This window comes from Asterias rubens, chromosome 1 (genome assembly GCF_902459465.1).
Source record: "Asterias rubens chromosome 1, eAstRub1.3, whole genome shotgun sequence".
Taxonomy (NCBI): domain Eukaryota; kingdom Metazoa; phylum Echinodermata; class Asteroidea; order Forcipulatida; family Asteriidae; genus Asterias; species Asterias rubens.
In genome coordinates, this window is record NC_047062.1 from 1,306,211 (window position 1) to 1,331,387 (window position 25,177).

The 25,177-nt window shown below is 39.5% G+C and overlaps 1 protein-coding gene across 2 annotated transcripts in view; it reads right to left on the reverse strand.

Annotated features, from left to right (window-relative positions):
* LOC117289170 (serine/threonine-protein kinase D1-like) overlaps window positions 1-25,177 on the reverse strand; it is a 40,011-nt gene that overhangs the window by 7,087 nt on the left and 7,747 nt on the right. Inside the window, exons 3-12 of one of the 2 annotated variants that reach the window (XM_033770177.1) lie at window positions 23,991-24,145; window positions 20,691-20,895; window positions 17,850-17,927; window positions 15,308-15,461; window positions 13,453-13,576; window positions 11,413-11,490; window positions 7,044-7,323; window positions 3,966-4,262; window positions 645-785; window positions 153-259 (exon numbers count right to left, since the gene is read on the reverse strand). In XM_033770177.1, coding sequence (XP_033626068.1) covers window positions 153-259; window positions 645-785; window positions 3,966-4,262; window positions 7,044-7,323; window positions 11,413-11,490; window positions 13,453-13,576; window positions 15,308-15,461; window positions 17,850-17,927; window positions 20,691-20,895; window positions 23,991-24,145 — 1,619 coding nt within the window. The remainder of the gene's footprint in view (window positions 1-152; window positions 260-644; window positions 786-3,965; window positions 4,263-7,043; window positions 7,324-11,412; window positions 11,491-13,452; window positions 13,577-15,307; window positions 15,462-17,849; window positions 17,928-20,690; window positions 20,896-23,990; window positions 24,146-25,177) is intronic. The other variant, XM_033770171.1, reaches the window with a different exon arrangement.

Here is a 25,177-nt window from a genome sequence, read left to right on the forward strand (position 1 = left end):
TCCGCAACCTGATGTACTGTTCATTGATATAAAAGATTTGACTGTCCAAAACTATATCACACATTGTTCGCCTTTGCATTTGCATTCGGGAGCCAAGCACTACAGTGAAGTCGAAATACAATTTGCTCAGATTCCTTGGATTACAGACTTACATGTAGGATGGAGACTTCATTCTTGAGTTGTGTTTCTTGTTTTGTAGGAAAGCGTAACTTGTCAATCACCTTGATTGCAACTTGTCTGGCTGAGGTACGATGGACACCTGTCACACAAAACAATGTTGCAAAATAATAATAAAAAAATAAAAAATAAATACAAGTAAATTTCATACAATTACAGCCTGAAGTAGGATTTGAAACTTCGCATGGTGGAAATACGATATGGAAAGGTTTGCGGTAACACCATGTAATGACTATCTCTAAATGAGTTGGGGTGGTTCGGGAAATGAACCGTTGGTTTCAACTCGATGTTTCGATCAGTATGCTCTGATCGTCTTCTGAAGAAAGCTGGACTCTGATGTTGCAGCCTTGTAGTGGTAGGTTTGCTCTGCTTTGTCTTATAAAAGTATGGCTGCTTTGAAATCCCATCAGGTGTAATAAAGCCCTACATACGAACTGTGTTTTATTAATTGATCAAGTCCAACCTACCTCCATAGACGATGCCAAACTGACCGGACCCCAAGATCTCATCTGGGAAGATCTGGTAGTATTGACTGATGTCATTCTTCTCTTGCTTCACCGTCTCGTCCAAGATGTTATGATCTCCGTTCTCGTTCGTTGCACTTGAACCTGTCCACAATGTCCACAAAAATGTTCCAGTACAACATTAGTATTTGTGTTTTATTACATAAATTTAGAGGAAACAAAGAAATTATGTAAAGAATTTTTCACCCGACTTGAAAAATCCAATAAAAAACTGTAGCTCAAGGAGGCATTACTTTTCCATGTGAAGAAGAAGTCATATCAAATTGGATGCTTTGAACAATGAGGGCGCTTTTCGTTAACCTCGACTTAGGCTCCAGTCATGCCAGTTGATTTTAAGTTGGGTAAAACTACATGTATGAAAAATGTACATTGTTCCAAAATTAAATGTAGATGAAGGAGCTCAAGTCAGAGCCAGAGCCAGAGCCTAACCAGACCCAAACCTCAAGCCAGAGCTTAACCGGAGCCAAAGCTAGACCTAGAGGCCGACCATAAGCCAGAGCCCATGCCAAAGGCAGCCTCCAATCCAGAGCCTAACCAGACCAAGACCTCAAGCCAGAGCCCAAGCCAGAGCCTAATCAAGCTCAAGCTATAGCCAAACCCAAATGCCTTGCCAGAGCCAAGCCAGAGTCTAACTAGGACCCAAGCCAGAGCTCAGGTCAGAGCCAGAACCCAAGCCAGCGCCAGACCCTAAGCCAGAGCCAGACCCGAGCCATTGCAAGTCGAGGTTAAGGAAAGGCCCTAGGAAGCAGCAGACATATCAGATAAATAACGATTGTTTACAGAATTCTGAGCTACAAGAAACAATGGATTTACCTGATATGTGTAAGTATGCTGCCCCCTATTGTCCCAAAAGTCTCCCAATCATTGCAAATCCTTATTCCTAAATTTATTTTAATCAAGCTTCCTTTAACTAATTTCAGTTATTTTTTTTCTACTCTTGACCAACCCCCCCCCCCCCCAACTAAAAATGCTCATCACAAAAACACAGGCTCAGCATGTGTATATCACATCAACTCTGACATGTGCCTTTATGCAATTTTGTTTTCAAAACATGTGCGACTATCTACACTTCTCCCAAATTTTTTGAATATTACAGTTTGGTGAAAGTAGTAAACTAAACTACTGGAAAATTAGTGCTTAAAGCTTGTATTAGTCTTTGATAAATGTGTTAATGAGTGTTAGTTGTGGTGGAATTGTCAGTTTTGCAAACTAAAATAGATGAATTAGTAAGTGATGATCGTTAGTTAAAAGCATTACCTAAAAGCAAGTGGTTTGCATTTAGTGTCATTAAACAAAATTAAATGTTATTATTCATGTTGTTTTACACAAATGATGCAATATTAGATCAGTCTCAGATGACAGTTTTCTCTATTGTCTTTTAAAACATTTATGACCGATAATAAAGATAAATGAACCAATTCTAACTGAATCTCCTAAGATGTTTCAGAAATAGAAAACTTCAATCAAATAGTTTTCCTAATAAGCCTAGTCTTGCCTTTTCTGTTTCTCAAACTACATGTGCATGTACTACATATTTATATGTCGCAAATAAATGACTAAACTCTAGAGAGATTCCGGACCACAATCACCAATTCTGATTGCTAGTATGTTAACGACTTACATTGAGCTACAAAACTACAACGTCAAGAGTTATAAAGTGAACACTAAACAAATATAATTGTGAACATCGCTACATCTAATAAATAAAGCATTAAGATGACAAAGAACTTTCTATCTGATTTTCCCAGGTCATTTCATTGTTTGGAAGTCAGTAAGTGACATCATGTTTCTTTGGCAAGAGGCAATGAACAAGCTCTAAAATCGTATTTTCAACAATTTTTAAACATCTGTCCAAGTTGAATTGATAACAGACCACATCAAGTTTAACCAAAAAGATACATTATTTGGATAAGGATTCTTTCTGACCGCCCCCCCCCCCACACACACACACAATCTTGTTCACTCCCCTACATGGACAATCAGAATGTAAACATAAAAAGGCAGTGGAGGGGTTGGCTCCGCCCATCATATGGGCAAGCATATTTAAATGTGTGCATATAAAGGGGCATCGTATTTATAAATTAATGCAATTGAAAAAGAATTATATGTTAATATGTATGTGCACACAGCCAAGTTCAAGCTGCTTCACGAGCACTGCTGCTTGTTCAGGCATGTTAATGAGCTACATAAATTTGAGGCAATGACAAATAATGGGAAAGCTTTGTATTTACAGAAACGACATTGATGGCAGAAGCATGCGTGAGTGTTAAGTGAGCTCAGTTTCTACTCAACAAGCTGCACTTTCATTACGACACAATCAATTCAAAAACGTCAAACAGTTAGGGTTATAACTTCGCAAAAATAAGTAGACCCTACTAATGAATTCTGTCTTAAGGCAGTGGACACTATTGGTAATTACTCAAAATAGTTATTAGCATAAAACCTTACTTGGTAACGAGTAATGGGGAGAGGTTGATAGTATAAAACATTGTGAGAAACGGCCCAGCTGAATTTTCCACGAATTTGATTGCAAGACCTCAGATTTAGAATTTGAGGTCTCGAAATCAAGCATCTGAAAGCACACAACTTCGTGAGACAAGGTTTTTTTTTTCTCTCATTCATATCTCGCTACTTCTACGACCGATTGAGCTCAAATTTTCGCAGGTTTGTTATTTTATGCATATGTTGAGATACACAAAGTAAGAAGACTTGTCTTTGACAATTACCAATAGTGTCCAGAGTCTTTAAAGCTACAACTGTAAAAGCATATATCAAATTAATTCACTATGAGATATTTCTGACGCTCTAATTTGACACAACACTAGTTTACAGCAGAAACTATGAGAATTTGATTCGTCCACGCAACTGTAGGTGGTAACAATTTGCTAAATAGCTTGGACCTGAAGATCACACACAACATGTAACTATCTTAGGAATGGTTGTTAGAGTGAGTTTGCCAACAACAGTAAGACCATTTAGGCAAACAGCTACAGTGTTAAAATCTTCTCAAGACAAAACAAAATAACAAACATATCATGACTTGATTAAAAGACAGCGTCGTCTGTTAATTGGGGTTAGGGTGTGGCGGTTAGAGCAGCTTGCTGTATAAATGAGTAAGCTGTGATATGAAGACAATGACAGCAGCATTGTGACTGTGTTAGTTGGCTAGTGGTGAGGGGGATGGGGGGGGGGGTCAGAGAGGGAGACGGTAGTGATGTGTGAAAGAGGAAGAAGGAAGAAGAGTACGAGGATGAGTTTATGTACCAACTGTTGTATAGCTCCCTTGGCTCGTCCTCGGCGTGTACCCCTTCTGTTGGTATTTCTCCATCGGCTTTGTTCCAGAGGTTACCCGGGGCGGCTTTTGCGCACCAGCTGCCCCCGGCGATTCGACAGGGGGGGACAACTGCATGACCATGTAGCGGTGACCCATGGATTGGCTCTTGTGTGGGGCGCCGGACATGTAAGGCACGTTGCGAGGAATGGACGAGGAAGATGAGGAACGATGGGGGTGATGGGTGTAGCAGTGTGGGGACCGGTTGTTGCACTCAGATGATGGCTCCACTATGACGGCAAGAGTAGTCGGGTGTCAATTGGGCGTCATTGGGCGTCAGGAGTGTACAAGGGAGATTAGGGAGAGGGTAAGGAGAGGGGAAGAGTAGGCATATGGAAAAGAAGATGAGGGTGGATATCACTGGTGTCAAAATATTGATGAGAACTCACCATCTCCTAAGTTACACTGCAGCTAATTCCGCACAATTCAACTTAATTCTCTTATCTGTTTCAGAAGCATTACAATTTACCATCATCATTCATAAATAACTGCCCTCGTTTTAAAAATTAGACGTGGAAACTTAAAATCAACAAAAAGGCAGAAAGACAATTTCTACACCAAAACATATTTACAACTTATGTTTCATTTCAAAGTCAAAATATGGACAGATGCATTCAACATTTAAATGAATAATTTTTTGTGGACAAATCTGGTTTTGGCTCGGTTCATTTTGTGCGAACTTCTCATTTAAGTCAGTGTAACTCAGTTAATGGTATGTGTTACACACAATGCCATCGTCCTCAAGAAACCTGCTCTCAACTAAAATAACTTAAAACTCACCTTGACCTTCACGTACAGTAATAAACCAATCAGCATTTTCTATATCATTCCACAAGTTAAAATAAATAAATAAATACATACATACATACATAAATAAATAAATAAATAAATAAATAAAAAAGACCCGCAAACAATAAGTGTTGTGATGACTGAACTTGGTGATCGCAATAACTAAAAAATAATACCATTAAAAATTAAAAATTGATTTGCCAACAGAGAAAAATGAAGAGAAAAAAAGTAACGAGAAAGAAAGAAAAGAAGAATTATACCCATCCAGAGCTAGATTTTTTTTACTTCATGCAAAATTAAGAAAAAGAGATTGAAAAAGCCAAGTAATAACAACTTGTTTGGCTGCAGTAGGTTAAGCGGATGTAAATATCCTTTGTTTGTTTTCTGTGGAACATGTACATTGGACGTGAGAACAGACCATTGTTGACGTCCCAGAAATCTGGTTAGAAATTGAACTTATTCAATCCAACATGTATTATGCTTTAGTTACATGTAGTGGTAACTTTTTGTATTTGGGGTAGAACAAAGAACAATTGACTGGAGCTGGATTTGAACCAACAACCTCCAGATTAAGCTAATAAAGCAATGCTAATTTGTGATGGAATGTTTTTGGTAAGTTTTAATTTAGTATCGTGCACATTTTCTTTCGTTTCAAAGAAGGCGTCTCTAATCTAAGTCATTCTCACTTACAGCAGGAATGAGTTATTAATGTGTTAACAAATGTCAATTTTAGGTTTTTATATTAATTTGGCTCCAAAATTTAAGCTGTTACAAAATGCCGCTAAACATCAAATTAATTTGTCAGTGTGATAAAATAGACTTGTTCATGCACTCTCTACTTCAAGCCAGATGCTTCCCTTTTGCAAGGCAGTTTTCCCCTTAATTAAGGGCACCTCAATGAGACAAGTCTAAGCTTCTATGTGAACATTTTAAGGGGCAACAAGGCAAAGACTAGGGCCATGGGAGCAATTGCCTCTGTGACCCCCGTGAAAAACCAGGCCTTGTAAACTACTCAGAATCTTTTTCAAGTAAATTTATTCTATAAGAGATGTTAAATTTGCATCGGGGATGAAGAATATTAATTTTGGTTTTTACCCAAGTACTCAGTACTTTCCCGAGTCCTGTGAAAAAATATCACAGGCATGTTACTCGGGTGGGATTCGAACCCACGACACTTGCAATTCTAGAGCAGTGTCTTACCAACTAGACTACCGAGGTTGCCCGGTAGCTAGAGGCAGTTCGAATCCTATGTTTTGGCAACGGGTACCGCAACGATATAAGAGATATTAAATTTGCATCGGGATAAAGAATATTAATTTTGGTTTTTACCCATATACCGATGTGTGTAAGCACTTTATATACAGTGCTAACACACATCAGTGTATGGGTAAAAACCAAAAGTAAAACTTATTCTAGTTTTTAATGCAGTGGATGTAGAAAAATTATTTTATGCTATCGTCTACCCGGCCGGGAAAAAAAAGAGAGAAATAAACCAGACCCCCCCCCAAAAAAAAGAAAAAGAAAAGAAAAGTAACACTGAGCAGTCCTGTATGCATTCTTAGAAAAAAACCTCTAACATGTTCATCTTTTGAGTATTGTGTAACTCATACAGCATTAGTTTAGACCAACCATTTCATTTCGTTTGCAGACAGAAAATAAGTTGATTTTCCATCAAATGTTTCCACCGGGACCAACAATGTTTAAGAACAGGCAAAATTCTTATCAATAAAAGTTACCATGGCTTTGAAGTCTCGCAAGTATAGATTGGATTCTAAAGCATTATGCAGAAAGCTTTTATAGGCAGTGGACACTATTGGTAATTACTCAAAATTATTATTACCTTACTGGTAACGAGTAATGGGGAGAGGCTGGTAGTATAAAACAGTGTGAGAAACAGCTCCCTCTGAAGTGACGTAGTTTTTGAGAAAAGTAATTTTCCACGAAATTTGATTTCCAGACCTCAGAATTAGATTTTGAGGTCTCGAAATAAAGCATCTGAAAGCACACAACCTCATGTGACAAGGGTGTCTTTTCTTTCATAGTTATCTCGCAACTCCGACAACCAATCGAGCTCAAATTCACACAGATTTTGTATAATACACCAAGTGAGAAGACTGGTCTTTGACAACTACCAATAGTGTTCAGTGTCTTTAAAATGAATGTTGGCAGCATTGTAGACACTTTGCTGCTGGTAATGAGGTAGGAGGGAAGGCAGGACTTACTTGGGCTAGAGCTACTGGTGACACTCGTTGTACTCTGCTGAGGAGTAACAGGCATCAGAGCTTGCCGGATCTTCTTCTCCCAGATCTTGGCGACCTCTGTCCCAATCCCACTCTCTGTCGGAGACTCTTCCCCATCCACAGTTAACGTCGCCATGGTGACCTCTTTCTTCTCGCCAACTAGGTAGGTGGTCCGCGCTGTCTGGACCTCAAAGCAGTGCATGGACTTCTCGTCATCACTGGCGACCGTCTTGACAGCAAGGATCTCAGAAAGGGGGATTTCCTAGTTGGTACAAATGGAGCATTTTAAAGAATTACTGAATGCTACAGATCTTTTGCAGACAAAAACACAGGCGTGATATTTGGTTCTTTGCAAAAAGTACGAACAGGGCTGATCTAAATGAAAGCATGGTGTAAGCCTGAAAAACTTTCCAGGCTCTTTAGTTTTATCTGAATACCCCAAGCGCAAACAAATATATAAAAATCAGACTAAAGTAGGAAGTATGTCATGCCTGAAAATATTAAAAGAGTTGTAAAACTTTAAATTTGAGATAACAGAGACTAAAGATTCCTGTGTGTGAGTGAATTAGGCTGTTTTCAAATTTTAACAACCATTCCAAATTATGTCCGGAGGCCACCAACAGTATGGAAGACCGGGCCTCCATTTCACAAAGCGCCAAGATTCACATCAGCTACAGAATTATCACCATGGCGATTGGGCAACTCATTTCGACACGATTCTTACAATTTAGTGAAAACAATCCCTTCCACTCTCAAGACTGGGCCTACATGTACTTTCCTACGAGCTGCATTATCACAAAAAGTAGTTGAGCACAACCAAATGATGCTTACCAGAACAAAGGAAGAAACTAAATAACCATGTTGCAAGCACCCTGTTAAAGGCACTGGACACTATTGGTAATTACTCAAAATAATTGTCAGCATAAAAACTTACTTGGTAACAGGCAATGGAGAGCTGTTGATAGTATAAAACATTGTGAGAAACATTGTTTTTCGAGAAAGAAGTATATTTCCACGAAAAATATTTGAATTTGATTTTGAGACCTCAGAATTAGATTTTGAAGTCGCGAAATCAAGCATCTGCGTGTGACAAGGGTGTTTTTTCTTTCATTATTATCTCGCAACTTCGTCGACCAATTGAGATCAAATTTTCACAGGTTTGTTATTTTGTTAATGTCACCGGTATGAATAATACCCCCCTCTAAAAATAGATTGTTGACTTACGTCATTGGTTATAAATATTTAATGAATAGGGTAGATGGCCTTAGCTTTCGATCCAATCCGGACCTTCTTCAGAGGCATAAGACAAGTACAAACAAATACATATCCATTTATAGAAAAAGAGAGGGGGAAAGGGATTAAGGAAAGGATCCAGAAAGAAGCGGGAAAATAACAGCCAATCAAAGTTCCTATTTCAGAAACAATATTGGGGGCTATGAACCAATGGGAGTGAAGTGGCGAGGACAAAGGATGTTTAGAATGAAAGGAAGGGTTACTGGACCATAAAAGTGGTAAATGTATTGTTCGACAACAATGGAGGGAGACATGAAAGGGTAGGATTAGAGAGCAAGTTGCATCATGATGCAACTAACAATGGTCAATTAATAAGAATAGCAAGATCAAAGGTATGATGATTTTAAAAATAGGTATGAGGGACCTGTGGAAAAAAGGGGGGGGGGGGTTACTTACATCAGATAGTTACAGTGATGAATTTATAAAAACAACTTTAAACTAGGTTAATTTATACTTTATGTACAGAATATATACAACATATGAGTTCTTAGGCAGAAGTGAAGTGGAGGGTAATGAGAAGTTATTTAACACCAGTGTTTATGTTAAGTCCAAAGGGTTTTACTGTCTTGAGTTGGTGAATCCAGTGTGATTCTCTATTCTTGCGGTGTGTGTCATCACCATTGCAAGCTTCAATCACCAGAAGTTCAACATCAATGACACTATGATTGGGGCTGTTGAAGTGGATAGAGACTGGGTACGGTTTCTTAGTCTTTATGGAAGAGACATGATTCGCAAAGCGAAGACTAAGTTTGGTCTTAGTCTCTCCCACATATTGTAGCCCACATCTCTTACATGATATGACATAGACTACATTAGACGTGCTGCATTCAGAGTCGGTCTTGATGTTGTATGAAGAGCCAGTGGTATGACTCTTCACCTTAAGTGAGGGCTTAATGTGCAGACACGTTTTGCATTTGGAACGGGTACATTTGTGACAGCCCAGTATATCTGTCGGGGGTTGTGTTTGGACTGTACCTGGGGGAAGTTTGGCCCTGACTAGTATGTCACCAAGGTTCTTAGGGCGGCGGAATGCAACCATGGGAACCTCAGTGATTGCTGAGTGTAACCTGCTGGAGGAGTGAAGTATAGGCATGTTATTATTGAGAATTGAGGGAAGTTTGGGTAGTTTGGGGTGGAAGGTGGTGACCAAAGCAACTCTATTGGTAGGAGGTTTTTTAGCTCCCGTGTTAGTCAACAGAGTATGACGAGGTACGTTGAGAGCCCTGTTGATAGCAAGTTGGACCCTACGTTCGCTGTGTCCCCTAGATACAAGGTGTTTCCTTAGCTCTGATGAGCGCCTCTTGTACAGGGTATCTGTGGAACAGATACGCCTGATACGTAAGGCCTGACTGTAAGCAATTGCCTTCTTACAGTGACTAGGGTGACAGCTATTGGAGAGAAGGTACTGGTGGGTGTCGGTGGGTTTACTGTAAACATCTGTGACAAGGCCATTAGGAGACTTGGTTATTGTCACATCTAGAAAGTTCACACTGGTGAGAGATTGTTCGGTAGTGAACTTTATGGTGGGGTGAAATGAGTTGATATGGGCAATAAACTCATCCAAGCTGTCTTGGTCACCACACCAGATGGAGAAAATATCATCAATAAATCTCCACCAAACTAGTGGTCGGTTGGGGGCGGAGGACAGGAGTCTGTCCTCCAACTGAGACATGAATAGGTTAGCATATGAGGGTGCCATTTTGGTACCCATGGCAGTACCCTGTACCTGTAGAAAATGCCTGTCAGAAAATGTGAAATTATTCTTCATTAGAATGTGGCTCATGAGTTCCTTAATATGACTCACTGAGGGGCGGGACTGATTACTAGCATTGAGGGCAGAGACACATGCACTCATGCCTTCATGATGGGGTATGTTAGTATACAGTGATGAAACATCAAAAGTAACCAAAATAGCAGAGTCAGGTATTTGGTGCTTGACCTCATCTAGTTTGTGGAGAAAGTCTTTGGTATCCTTGATGAAGGAAGGAATACGGCAGACTAAGGGTTTGAGGAAGCTATCAACAAACTCAGAAATGCGCTCTGTGGGGCTACCATTCCCAGATACAATAGGTCTCCCCGGGTTATTGGGCTTGTGTATCTTAGGTAGAAGGTAGAACCTTGCTGTACGGGGGTCATGTGGGAGGAGATAGTATGCAAATCACCCCAAAATCAAATCAGCTTTCACACCATTGGCAGCGCACTATACTTCGCCGTCATTCATATTCTTGTAGAAGACGCGTAAACAGCTTTCCTTTCCTTCGTCTTCTACTTACAGGTAAAGATTTTCTATTTTCATATATTATGCTTATAACTTTATTTCATTTATTTATACAACATGTGACTAGAGCAAATGTATAATAGAGTTACCTTGTACATATTACTGTGATTTATCACTAGTTTGTAGATAATTATTGTTTGTGAGATGTTTTCCTGTATATTGAGATATGCAGGAAAAGCAACCAAATTCAGTTTAATCTCGTACTCTCGTTGTAAAGAGTGTTTAAGTAAATATACAACACAAGCGTGATTATTTTAACGTCTGTCCATTTTGTTTATTTGGACGTACGATGTCTCTATCGTCGACTGAGTCACATAATTCAAGATGGCGGCCGCCAGCAACCTTTTGGCGGGAACCGTGCGCCATCTTGTTTTATTTGTTTTCTGCCTTAAGCAATACCTTTACCTTTTAATTTAATTGATTTGTTTATTAAATCTAAATATATCCTAAATATGCATTAGCCTTTATTAATTAAAAAGTCATTCATATTCTTGTAGAAGACGCGTAAACAGCTTTCCTTTCCTTCGTCTTCTACTTACAGAATAAACATCGTGATAATAAGAACAACACAGCCGTGTCCTCTATCCTTTATTTGTCCTATTAAATACCGTGGGCCACATTAAGATACATGTACACCAAGTGAAAAGACTGGTCTTCGACAATTATCAAAGGTGTCGGTGTCGGTAAGCAAAAGCAGCTCTATGAAATTTTGCCCTTGACAGTGCAGGGAGTATAAATTATCAGTAACCTAAGGAGTACATAATCCTAAATGGTACTAACCTTATAATACCTGGTACTACTATCACTCTGATACAAAGTGATAGACTTGGTGTCTATTCTCCAGAAATGCCGCTTACGCTGCAAGAATAACAAAGGCAAAGTATGATAATAATCATAATAATACACAAGTCTTATATTGTAAGTTATCACACAAGCGCGAGTGGAATACGGAAAAATATAGCGCCTCTGTGTCCCATACGCAGACGCACTATATTTTCCATATTTCCACGAGCGCGTGTGATAACATATTTATCTACAAGCAAACTTGGCGCGAGACATAGAACACACAAGACGCATTTAGTGATATTAGCCGTGCAATATAGGGTTTTATCACCACTCCATTCTGCGAATCTGATTGGGAATCAATGTGTGGTGAGGAGGTTTTCAACTAGGGGGTTAAACCCAACGAGGCCTGGTTCTTGATAATTTTACTGAGACGAAGTCGAGGTAAATTATCAAGAACCAGGCCTCGGTGGGTTTAAACTACTAGTTGAAAACCGATTCAACACACTTTGATTCCCATTCATAAATACCTTTTCGGTAAAAAAACATCATCACTTTTGGTCAAAAAGTAAAATAAATGCCAAAATTGTAATTGTTCAATCATTTCTTTCAACACAACACCCCTCCAGCTATGAATTGGTAAGGCCCTCGGGTAAACAACTCCTTATAAGGGAATGCTGCGCGTGTATCGCGTGATGTGGCACAACTGTCCCGGACATTGCTCTCGACCAATGGGTACGAGGAACGGTCTTATAAGCACAGGTGCAAGTTCCCGTGTCACGCCCATGTTTCAACACTTTTTACTGGTCATTAACAAAGGTTTAGACACACCCACGCGACGTGCTCTCCACCAATAGGAATAGCGAAACTGTCTTAGGTATTTATGAATGGATGATTAGGGCGTACTTGAAAATAAAGCGATTTATAACACCGGAGTGCACCTCAAAGCAGTCATCACTAGAGCTTTGTTTGCAAAAAGCCATTTTGAGATGTGGTGGACACAATACTATATCAATGTAGGGTTTAGGTGTACACACCCAAAACCACATAATGCACTCCTACATGTATAGTGGTCACCATATCTCAAAACCACATAATGCACTCCTACATGTATAGTGGTCACCATATCTCTAAACCACATAATGCACTCCTACATGTATAGTGGTCACCATATCTCTAAACCACATAATGCACTCCTACATGTATAGTGGTCACCATATCTCTAAACCACATAATGCACTCCTACATGTATAGTGGTCACCATATCTCTAAACCACATAATGCACTCCTACATGTACATGTATAGTGGTCACCATATCTCTAAACCACATAATGCACTCCTACATGTATAGTGGTCACCATATCTCTTAACCACATAATGCACTCCTACATGTATAGTGGTCACCATATCTCTAAACCACATAATGCACTCCTACATGTATAGTGGTCACCATATCTCAAAAAGGCTAATACTTATTTACATAGCACCATGAAATGGTTTCCAAGGTTCTGTAGACAGTTTGAAGCCAACATATCGATAGGGGTGAAGCCCTTCTTCTAATGACAAGAGTGTTCTTTTCAATTCAGCTTGCTAACACCAAACTACTTTGGGTCATTTTATGCGAAGCTGGAATTCCAACTTTGAGAGCTCAAGGCCATTTTCTTTGTGAAAAGGGAGTTAGGGCACTTCCATTGTAAAATCTCAAAGTCTATTAGACATTTTTAAAGGGGCACCAAGACCAAAGCAACAGAGGCAATGGCCTGCATGTGATTCCAGGCCTGTGCATGCCTCTCAGTGCTGTACTTGAATCTCCCCCTCCCCCCAAGACCCAAGACCAAAGCAACAGAGGCAATGGCCTGCATGTGATTCCAGGCCTGTGCATGCCTCTCAGTGCTGTACTTGAATCTCCCCCTCCCCCCAAGACCCAAGACCAAAGCAACAGAGGCAATGGCCTGCATGTGATTCCAGGCCTGTGCATGCCTCTCAGTGCTGTACTTGAATCTCCCCTCCCCCAAAAAACAATTGATAAATCTTACCATACTATCTTTATCTGTACAATGGACCATCCATCCTTCCTTCAAGACCTGTGAGCTTCTCCTCTTGGTGTGTTTGACGGACTGAACGATACGCATCAGTGGAATGTTATTACTCTGTACAGGGCTGTCAAAGAATCCAATCAAAGAGAGTTATTCACCATTTATGCACACTCATTATCAAAGCAGGATTTCAAGTTAAGACACTGTACACTTTTGTAGTTGTCAAAGACCAGTCTTCTCACAACATAACAAAATTTGAGATCAACTGGTCGTCGAAGTTGCGAGATAATAATGAAAGAAAAATCACCCTTGTCACACAAAGTTGTGTGCTTTCAGATGCTTGATTTCGAGACCTCAAAATCTAATTCTGAGGTTTCTAAATCAAATTCGTAGAAAATGACTTCTTTCTTTAAAACTACTTTACTTCAGAGGGAGCTGTTATCAACAGCTCCCCATAACTTGTTACCAAGTAAGGTTTTGTGCTAATAATTATTTTGAATAATTACCAATAGTGTCTACTGCCTTTAAAGGCAATAATTCCCAAAGGTAATAACTCCCAAAACTAATAACCATTAACTTACTTGGTGAAGAGCACTGGAGAGTTGTTGATGTTATTTAACATTTGAAAAATTAAATCCTTTGAAGTGAAGAAGTTTTAGAGAAAGGGGTAATTTTTCATAAAACAATTTGAATCTGAGATGAGTTTTCATGCCTCTCTCAGACATCTGAAAGCACACAATTCTGGTCCACCAAACATTCTTGGCTACAAGTCATGTGGTCTTGTGAATCCCCCCCCCTATTTTTTTTATATTCATAACTGCTTTAAATTTTTGCATTAGGGATAAAGAATATAATTTGGTCTACAATACCCTTTACACAGATGTGAATTGCCTGTAGATTTTTCCCCACAGAACCCAGTGTACGAAGCAACTTCTACTGGCAATTTGGAGGCAGCCAACTGCGATGCATGCTACATGACCACTTTGGGAGCACATGAGTTATTTTTTCAAACAATGTCATTAGGTTTTCTCTTCCCCAAGAATAATATGGGAACATTGAATAGTGCGTATTGACAATGACATCACCGTTCAAATATCTGGCCTACAATATGGCGTCTGTGCGTGTGTGTGTCCCAAACCGGGACTGCTGCGTGATGCGTGCTTCATTGATGTACACATTTTGTTGCGCATATGGTTTGCCCAACAGGATGGCGACTTTCAAAGCAAAAAAGGGGTTATTCAATACGGTCTTTAGATTCTGTTTTTTAGGATTGCCTGGAACTGGTTGCCTGTAAAATGCCTCGTGTGACATGACATTTAAAGGCAGAGGACACTATTGGTAATTACTCAAAATAATTATTACCATAAAACCTTTCTTGGTGCCGAGACATGGGGAGAGGTTGATGGTATAAAACATTGTGAGAAACGACTCCCTCTAAAGTGCCATAGTTTTCGAGAACGAAGTAATTTTCCATGAATTTGATTTTGAGACCTCAGATTTAGAACTTGAGGTCTCGAAATCAACAATCTTAATGCACACAACTTTGTGTGACAAGGGTGTTTTTTTCTTTCATTATTATCTCCCAAGTTCGAATTTTCACAGGTTTGTTATTTTATGCATATGTTGAGATACACAAACTGTGAAGGCTAGTCTTTGACAATTACCAATAGAGTCCACTGCCTTTAAGGTAAAAACCAAGTAAGGCCGTTCCCAAAACAGCAACGTTGGCTACAGCTACGGCTAGAGCGCACACATTTGTCTATTCTTCAACATTGGCAGACACGCTGATCGAGCTGTAGCTGTAGCAGAAGTACCGTTTCAGACACGGCCTTGTATTATTTGAAAACATCCGAACCTGAGTGGGTTATCCGGACCAGGGGGGCTGTCAGCCTCGGCTCCGACATCTTCATCTGGATTGTCTCCTAGACTGTCTCGATTTGAAGATGTATCGTTGTCTTCAGGTTCGTTCTCATCGCTTTCATTCAGCTTCTCCTGGTCTTCCTTCTCACCTGAGTCGCAATTTACAACAACAATTATCAAGGATTTAATACATGTTAAATTTGCATTGGGGATACAGAATATTCATTTGGGTTTTACCCATACACACCTATGTGTTTTAGCACTGTATACTCAGTACTTTCCAGAGTCCTGTACCCATACACACCTATGTGTTTTAGCACTGTATACTCAGTACTTTCCCCTTACACCGATGTGTGTTAGCACTGTATACTCAGTACTTTCCAGAGTCCTGTACCCATACACACCAATGTGTTTTAGCACTGTATACTCAGTACTTTCCTGAGTCCTGTACCCATACACACCAATGTGTTTTAGCACTGTATACTCAGTACTTTCCAGAGTCCTGTACCCATACACACCAATGTGTTTTAGCACTGTATACTCAGTACTTTCCAGAGTCCTGTACCCATACACACCTATGTGTTTTAGCACTGTATACTCAGTACTTTCCAGAGTCCTGTACCCATACACACCAATGTGTTTTAGCACTGTATACTCAGTACTTTCCAGAGTCCTGTACCCATACACACCAATGTGTTTTAGCACTGTATACTCAGTACTTTCCAGAGTCCTGTACCCATACACACCTATGTGTTTTAGCACTGTATACTCAGTACTTTCCAGAGTCCTGTACCCATACACACCTATGTGTTTTAGCACTGTATACTCAGTACTTTCCAGAGTCCTGTACCCATACACACCTATGTGTTTTAGCACTGTATACTCAGTACTTTCCAGAGTCCTGTACCCATACACACCTATGTGTTTTAGCACTGTATACTCAGTACTTTCCAGAGTCCTGTACCCATACACACCAATGTGTTTTAGCACTGTATACTCAGTACTTTCCAGAGTCCTGTACCCATACACACCAATGTGTTTTAGCACTGTATACTCAGTACTTTCCTGAGTTCTGTACCCATACACACCAATGTGTTTTAGCACTGTATACTCAGTACTTTCCTGAGTTCTGTGGAACACAGAATTGCAAAGATCGTGAGTTTGAATCCCACCCGAGTAATATGCCTGTGGGTTTTTATTCACAGAGCTCTGGAAAGTTTTGAGTATACAGTGCTAACACACATCGGCATATATGGGTAAAACCAAAATGAATAATTATCAAGGAGTTCTGTTTTAGTTTTTATAGTTTTTATATGTATTTCATTACACCAGCTGGGTAGGAGAGTTGGAGGAAAACCACAAATAGGCAAAACCCACGTAATTCACTTGCAGGGCTCTGGTCCGAAATGGGATTCCACCCAGGGTCCACTGAGGTGAAATGCTGGGAAAGGAAAAGCTAAGCCAACCTGATCTGATCCCCTTAACTAGTACACAACATTTCTGGTATATTTTGGCGTACATATGGTGATGTCAGTCTATAATTAAAAAACATTTGTCATGCTGTCTTTTTTGTTTTTAAAACTGTTTGTAACAAACTTTAGAATTCCCCTAAAAATTAACACCAGTAAACTTATTGTTTTACTTAACAAGTATCTTCTTAAAGGCAGGGTATACTTTTGGTAATTGTCAAAGTACCAGTATCCTCACATGGTGTATCCCGACATACGAGTATAATAACAAACCTGTGGAAATTTGGACTCAATTGGTCATCTAAGTTGCAAGAAAATACTGAAACAAAAAACACCCCTTTTGCATACAATTGGGGCTTTCAGATGCTTGAGAATGGCTTCATGCCTTAGGAAGCCTTTGCTTCATGCCTGAAGCCTTTGTCAGATTCAATTTTTAGGGTTGAAAACTATACTACTTCAAGGGTAGTTGTTTCTCACATTGTTTTTTACTATTGACAGCTCTTCAGTGCTCGGCACCAAGTAAGCTTTTATGGTCTTTAACATGTAGAGTAATTACCAAAATTATACCCAGCCTTTAATAAAGAAATATGTCAATTATGGAGAAGAGCTACAACTGCCTAGAGATTCAAAGAAATAAAACTCCCATGCATTTTGTAATGTTCGTAAACGAACCCAGTTACACTTATCACTAAAGAGAAGGGGTTTCTCCTGGTGCTTTTGGCTGTGGCTGCTGATAGAGCCGCAGCACCTTGTAAAACCCTTGTGGCATATCGTGGCCTAGCAGTTATGAGCATCGGACTCGAGCTCTGGTGTTTCTGATTAGCAGAATGTGGGTTTGAGTCCTAAGCATGACACCTGTGTCCTTAAGCAAGACACTTTTTGTTAAACATGAAAAGAAAATGGTTCAAAAATAAGTTTCACATTCAGTGACACGTTGTTTTAGTGTAAGAATTTCCCTAACTGCAAGTGCTATATTATTGAATGACATGTTAGTAAAACTAGATATCATGTTTCCCATAAAATGTAAATATTTGTAACTACCGGGATATCTTTGCTTTTTTGACTTACGTTCATGTAGCGGGGCTTCCCCTAAGCAGTCTTTGGGAACTTTCTCTGCACATCGTTTGTGACAATTGAATTTGCAGTCTGGAAATGACAATAGTAAAAGGTACATCACATAAGTGAAAGAAATAAACAATAACAATAACAATAACAAAGCATTTGTAGGGCGCACCTTACTTATCTGTTCAGCATTTAAAGGCGCCGGTCTAGGTTAATCAAAAAATTCTTAATTGTTTTCTGAGTGTCCATCAGCCATTCTGAAAAGATGGGTTTTAAGAGATTGTTGGAAGCGGGAAATTTGTGAAGTTTGTGTCTCCAAAATATTTAGTCACAACTCCAGAGGCGGGGGCAATGTTAGAAAAGACCAAGCATGCAGCCCGATGGTCTCAGACCTGGCCTGGCATGCCGGTGCTGAAGCATGCTCTGAAAGTAGGGAAGGGCTGAACCATGAGGTGCTTTGAATGTCAGGAGGGTTGATCTTGTACTGATTTCTTAAACTAATGGGTAGCCAGTGTAGACTGTGTAGGAGAGGAGAGATATGACATTTTTGTTGTACCTGCTAGTTATCTCGAAGCAGCATTTTGAACATAACCATGTATCAGGGATTGGAGTCAATAGTCTGATAGTGGAATCCAGATTTTAGGAGGTACATGTACTCTGAAATAACAACATTACGACCTCTTGGTACACTGTACAGGTGTAACCCTCTGGAGTTATAGATTCTAAGGAGCTATAGAAGTATTTTAGAGATCATTGTTTTATTTGAAGAAAAACACACCATGTTCTATTCACTAGGTCTCATCTGTGATGATTATAATCAACACTTCAGCTCAAATCAAAGTTGACGTAAATGTGAAGTAAACTACAGCATCATAGACATAAGTGGAAAAAACTAACCCTAACCCAAATACAGACAAAAGATGAAACCCTTGTCTCATTACAAAATGATCATCAGAGAGCAAGACTGAAATAGAATTGCAGAAGGCCTACAACAAAGAAATCCTAATAAGACTTTGTAAAAAACCCAAAACCAAACGACAAAAAAAGACACAGAAAAGAAAGTTCAAGACTACAACATGTCAAACCTTAGACTAAGAACAAGAGTAAAACGCTGTTTCTGCCAGTCTTTATAGACGTTCGGATAAATATAGCCTCACAGTATCTGGCTTCCCACAGGACTTCCGAAGCTCGTTTATGGCGAAAGAGATTCACAATTAAATTCAAAACAAGTAAACAAAAATAACCATTTGGTTCATTTTCTAACTTCACTCATTCGAGATCATTGAGAAAGCTTTGAGGTTTTGCTTCAATCCTCCAAAATGAATCGATATGGGTTTATATGTAGTATGGCTACTGCCTCATTAGACCGATCTATTAAGCTCTGCACCATCGCCTATTGACCAATCATAACGCAACGAGCCTACTAGATCGGTCTATTGGAGTTGTGTAGGAAGCCAAATGCTTAAAAAGCTCCCAATATAAACTGATAAGAGTTTGGGAAGTATGCATGCAGCCTCAATCCTTAACAACAAACTGATATGAGTTGTGTAGGGTGCCTCGTGCCTCAAGCCTAAAGTGTCTGTAGAATCCCCTGATGCAGGCACATGTTGAACAAGCATCGATGTTGCAAATATTTTGATTTATTTTGAAGGAGTCAGGCTAGCCTCGCTACCATGGGCAGCGTGCTGTAACGATACCTCGCTGCACTAACCCCTGGGAGGGATGTACTGGGAAACAACGCTGATTGGCCCAGGAAATTGGTTATCCCTAAGATGTCAAGTGCGTGTGCGCGTCGTTTTAAGATATTTGCATGCTGATCACGCCCGCCTTTTATGACACTAATACGTTTTTAAAAAACAAAAACATTATTCAAGACGAAAGACATGCGTGCTCGCGTAGACAAGATTGAATATATTCAATGCTAGCATATAGCACGTTTAAATTTGCCAATCAGGGGTTATGATTGAGCAAGGCATGCTGGGAAAAAACATCGGGTCTAGATCGATTACCCCTGGGAAGGAGGTTGGAGTCAGGCAGACTAGAGTTTATGACACATCCAAAGTGAGTATCAGTAATCCAAAAACAACTTGTCAAAAACAACGAGGAAAGCGCAAGGCACAGCAACACTTTGTTCTGTGTTTTTCATTATTTCAATGGAACAGCTTAGAAACCAAAAAAGAGGCAATCAGCAGTTCAGCCTAGAAAGTTAATTCCCTGAAGAATAATTCCCTGAGGTAATCTTAGACTGGGCCCCTGTCTTTGTCCGAAAAGGTAGAGACAGGTCCCTGCTGCTAGATCCAGTGATTCCATTGGATACAATGATATCACTGGATAAATGCAGTGACTAAAAGCTACCGTAGCTGGGTTTGTTTTGATTGGTCTGAGGTCACCTCGAACAACCAATAAAAACACAGATATGGAAAGCTTACTTTCGGTCGTCTGCATGTTGTTATGTGTGTGGTATTATGCATGACAGTACATGCATACGGATGTACTGTACTTGCATGTAATGTTGGTGTAGAACTGGACTGCATATCTCTATGTGAAATGAATAAAGGTGAAGGTGAATGTACACTCGGGTTTGGAGGTCGGTCTCTGGCGATATTTACAAGCCTCGAAGTGTGACATCAGATGTTCAGGCTAGGGTAACCTAAACTTTATATCCAATACCATACTTGGTGTCTCCAATTTTATAGAGGGTGATGCTTTTAAAGCACAATCAAATGTATGCCGAGCACAAATAAGCAGGGAGCCAGTCACAGATTATGTACACACGATGTCATTTGGCTGGTAATCCATTCGTTTTGTGCTTAAGCAGCTCTATTAAATTGGGCCTTGGTGACTCACCTTTACATTGGATTCCTTGCCTAAATAACCCAACCAAGAGCCTCCTGCAGTACTGGCATATTGTTGGCTTGGTGTAGCTATGCACCACAAAAGTGTGTGGTACCTTGATCCGGCTGGCGACTGCTTTCTCTACCCATAGAGGGCGCCCTCCACACGACGGCGACCGCTTGTCCTTGTAGCTGTCTGTCTTTGATAGAAGCAACGTCTGAAGGTGGAGGGTAGGGAAGGAACAAAATTAGTTTGATGTGAGATGTTTTAGGAAATGGATAACTGTATCTTCAAATTAAAACAGTAAAAATAAAGTACAAGTTATATAGGTTTTGAGGCATTGAGACTGTTCATGTACTGTGCATGCAGTGGGCATTTCCATGCTAGCGGCGGCGACGTCGACGGTGTGCGTGGTGTGTGTGCACTATGAACCATGTTGCCATGTGTACATCGTGTTTTAACGTTTGTTTACAATTGCATTTCTGATGCTGTAGTTTTGAAGTCGATTGAGCTTGTCAGGTACTCTTTTGATCTTATTAATTAGCAGGACGGCCAATTCTTTGGCAGGGCGGCTTAAATTTTAGGAGGGCGGCCTGCCCTCCCAATTTACGTGTGTGGAGAACACTGGATATGGAAAGGTTTGCGGTAACATCAGAACACCATGTAATGACTATCTCTAATGAGTTGGGGTGGTTCTGAAAAGAACCGTTGGTTTCAACTCAACGTTTCGATCAGTATGCTCTGATCGTCTTCTTTACTCCAGAAGATGGTAAGAGCATAGATCAAAAGGCCGAGTTGAAACCAACGGTTCTTTTCAGAACCACCCAAACTCATTTAGAGATAGTCATTACATGGTGTTACCGCAAACCTTTCGAGTCTCAATGTGTTTGAATATAAATGAAGTAACCTATTTAAGTTTGTGAGTGAGTTTGTTTCCTTCAGGCAGTTACATAGCTTGTCATTTCGGAAGTCTGCAAGCTTCTTCTTTACGTACTTTGCAGTGACACCATGTGTGTATCTACAAATGTACTTGCAAGGTAGAGTTTGTTCTTAGAGAAGTGTCTTTCTTTATCGGGAGACTTCTCAGTTCTGAAAAGAATTGTCCTGCTTTTTAACTACTACCCGGGCGGAAGTAGAATGAAGAAAGACAGTTCTTTAAGAACGAACACTACCTGGCAAGTAGATACACACATGGCGATACCTCACAATGCCTCAAATCCTTTAACTTCTTCTTTGTTCTATATTTTTACTTGTATCAATAGCAAATGTTTCGGCATCGTCATTAATCAGACAGTGGTTTAAATGTTGCCAAAGGAAGTAATTAACTACATTGTAGACAGGACTAATTGGATAGAAAGATTGGGTGTTTTGACTAGCCTTTGGCCTCCAGACTAACCACAGGGTCACCGCTGATTATATAACTTGTGAGAAAAGAAGTCTTTATCATTTTACCCATACTGTGATTAAAAACACATGAATACAGGTGAAGACTTGCGTATTGTAATAAACCCAACCAGTTGAAAAAGGTTAAAAGGGAAACACTTCCCGCAACAAGTTTCTTTGGAGTATTGAATAGCAACCTTTAATTCAAGATCCAATTAAAGGGGCTCTTTCGTCACGATCAAAACTGGCCTGTGGCTGTACATGGTATAACATGTAAATAATATACATGTGTGACTTCTCATTTAGTTACTACACGCGCACAGATATGATATGGATGGTGCGTGAGTGTGTAGTTACTTGGTGAGAGCTCATAATTCCATATACAGCAACATGACTGCTCTGAGCATGGTCAGATAATGAGACAGCCCCTTTCAGGAAAGAAAATAATTCTTGGACATTAACAAACTGTCATTTGTAATAAATAACAGAATTTTTGTTATTCATGCTACGCTGTACTGCAAAATCTTTAAATCTTTTCTTTTTTGGGTGGGAAAACCATTTGAACTGCTCAACCTTTCTGGACTATAGTGTTCTCAAAAGTGGCCGCAACCCTCGACTTACGCTCAATCAAAAAGGTCAAAGTAAAGATCGCGCCTGAACTGAAAAGTTTTCCTTGTTTTACTAGTGACCATTCTGACTAAAAACCAAAAAAAGTTCTGTTGAATTTTATACATTTTACTGGTAAAAGAACATGATCAAAAATCAGCGAATTTAGTAATGGCTGGGCGTAAGGCGATAATCATACAGAAATGCGTGGTCTCTTTAGAGTTAAATTCATCTCACAATCTGTGAACTCCAAACCTTCCATACAATTCTTACACAGATAACTTCAAACTTTTAACAGCATAAACAATTGCACGTTATTTCCTTGCTTTCTACATTTGCATTATTTGCAAATGTACATGTACCCCCCCCCCCTGTCCAGCATCGCTACCACTCCTCTTTCTGCCAGTGAATGGGTTTATTTGTTGTCCAAAGTTCTTTCATACCACATGTAGTATCACTTCCTCATACCGATTTGCTCTCAATGCCGTCTTACGAAACAAGCCTTTGTCTTAAACTAAACAGGGTACTTTTCAATACATTGATGAGGGTTTCAATCCTCTGGATCTTTTTTGTTCTATTATTTTCAAAACTTCCTTCCCTTTGTATCATTTATAGTGAAGATCTTAATAAACATGTCAGGCATATTAGAATAACAAAATGATAAGGCATGTGTTCTGTCCATCTAAACATGCTAAACAGGAACTGAACAGCTTCTGAAGATAGTAACACAAAAGCCCAGTCACACGAGATCGATTTAGCAAGGTCCCTTGCTAAATTGCAGCAAGGTTGTGAAGTTTTGCTTCCCTCCTGTGAAAGGACAATTTGTGTACTGTCCAAGATCCTATTAAAATCCTGAGTGAAACTTTTAAATGCCTTATAAGCCTTTAAAAGCAAGACACTTTATCTTAAGCTAAGACTGGTGCAGATTTAGCCTGTAAAACATGGTTTGCCTCTTGGTTTGTTGGGGAGGGGACATTTTGTTTTGGGTGTTTTCATTGATGGTATTGTAGTGTTCAGTGCTAGTCCTTTGTCATTATCTTGCCCTTATATTTCTGTCTGTTAGGCGATTTTTTTAATTAATGTACTGTTCTGTAATAAAATATTTTATCTGGTCTATTTTTATATTCATACTTTTATTTTCTATATTTTTGTAATGTCCCACATATATGCCACTTGGGAGGGCACATCGCTTTGAGGACAATTTGAAACAAAACTTTTTCCTTGCCCAGGACAGCCCCTGCCGGAGTTATGTCCGAAGATTTAACATAAAATTAAAAAATGTTGCACAAATAATTAGAAAGTGGAGGTCAACAATTTGTTTACCATGGAGTCGTTGTTCTCACTTGACAGACTCATCTCAGATGACGACCAAGGCAGACTGGCTGAGCTATAGGCCACCGAAGAAGGACGCCTCTTAGACAGGGTACAGTCATTAGGAATCTTAAATGCACAGCGTTTATGATAATTACCGCCACAACCTTACAGAAAGAAAGAGAGAGAAACAAAGTGTGAGGGTTAACAACATGATCAATGTATCACTATCTCCAAAAAACAAAAAAAATTATGTTTTTAAATGTAATTCAACTTGAATAGTGTCAAAGCGGTAATAACCAGGGAACAACTCACACTCAGTCAATGCAATATTGAATGCCATTTTGGCAGAAACAAACATAAAACGTAACATAACTGGGCTGGTACCACCAAGGCAACACATTTCTTCAAAACTCATTCGAAAACTTATTTTTGTGCTTAATTCTTTGTAACTCATTGTAGGCCAACTTGCTTGAACTGCATCTCTCCTTTTAGACAGACATGGCGCATTATAAATGGCAAATATTATTACTATTATTAATAATTTGGGGATGCTATAAATCTCTGGTAAAAGCTCCACATGCTACATGTTACACATTTAGCTGGAAATCACTTTTCAAGATGTACAAATTGCAGCAGCAGTAATGTTTTTAATTTCAGAACCCAGACGCAAATGCATGTAAGATTGAGTTTCTAATGAAAGGCTTTGGAAATTTGTTGTTTGCACTGCATAAGGAGACAAGAGTAGACAAACTTTTATTCTGCAGGCTTGGGATTTCATATTTGGGAGGCCATTTTCATTTTGCAAAGGGCACTTTGATTGGATAATCTTATAGCCTGTGGGATAAACTTTTAAAAGTGCAGCAAGGCCAAGACCAGGGCAACAGAGTCCACTGCCTTCATCTTATTCCACACAAGATTCAACTCCATAAGTAAAACTCTCATACTTTTGAAATATATTTTTTTTTAAGGGATAAATATATACGTCAAGCTGGCAACAGACACAAACATTGGTTTAACGTCTATGGATTGAAAATAAAAAATAAAAAACATGGTCGTACACATCGCAGCTGGCCAACACATTTTAAAATCCTTGTAATTCAGCACATGTCATTGTGTGTACTACGGTCTACCTGGCTCAAGAGGACAGTGAAGAAAAAGAAAAAAGAAAGGAAAAACGGCCAACAGTTTCACATATT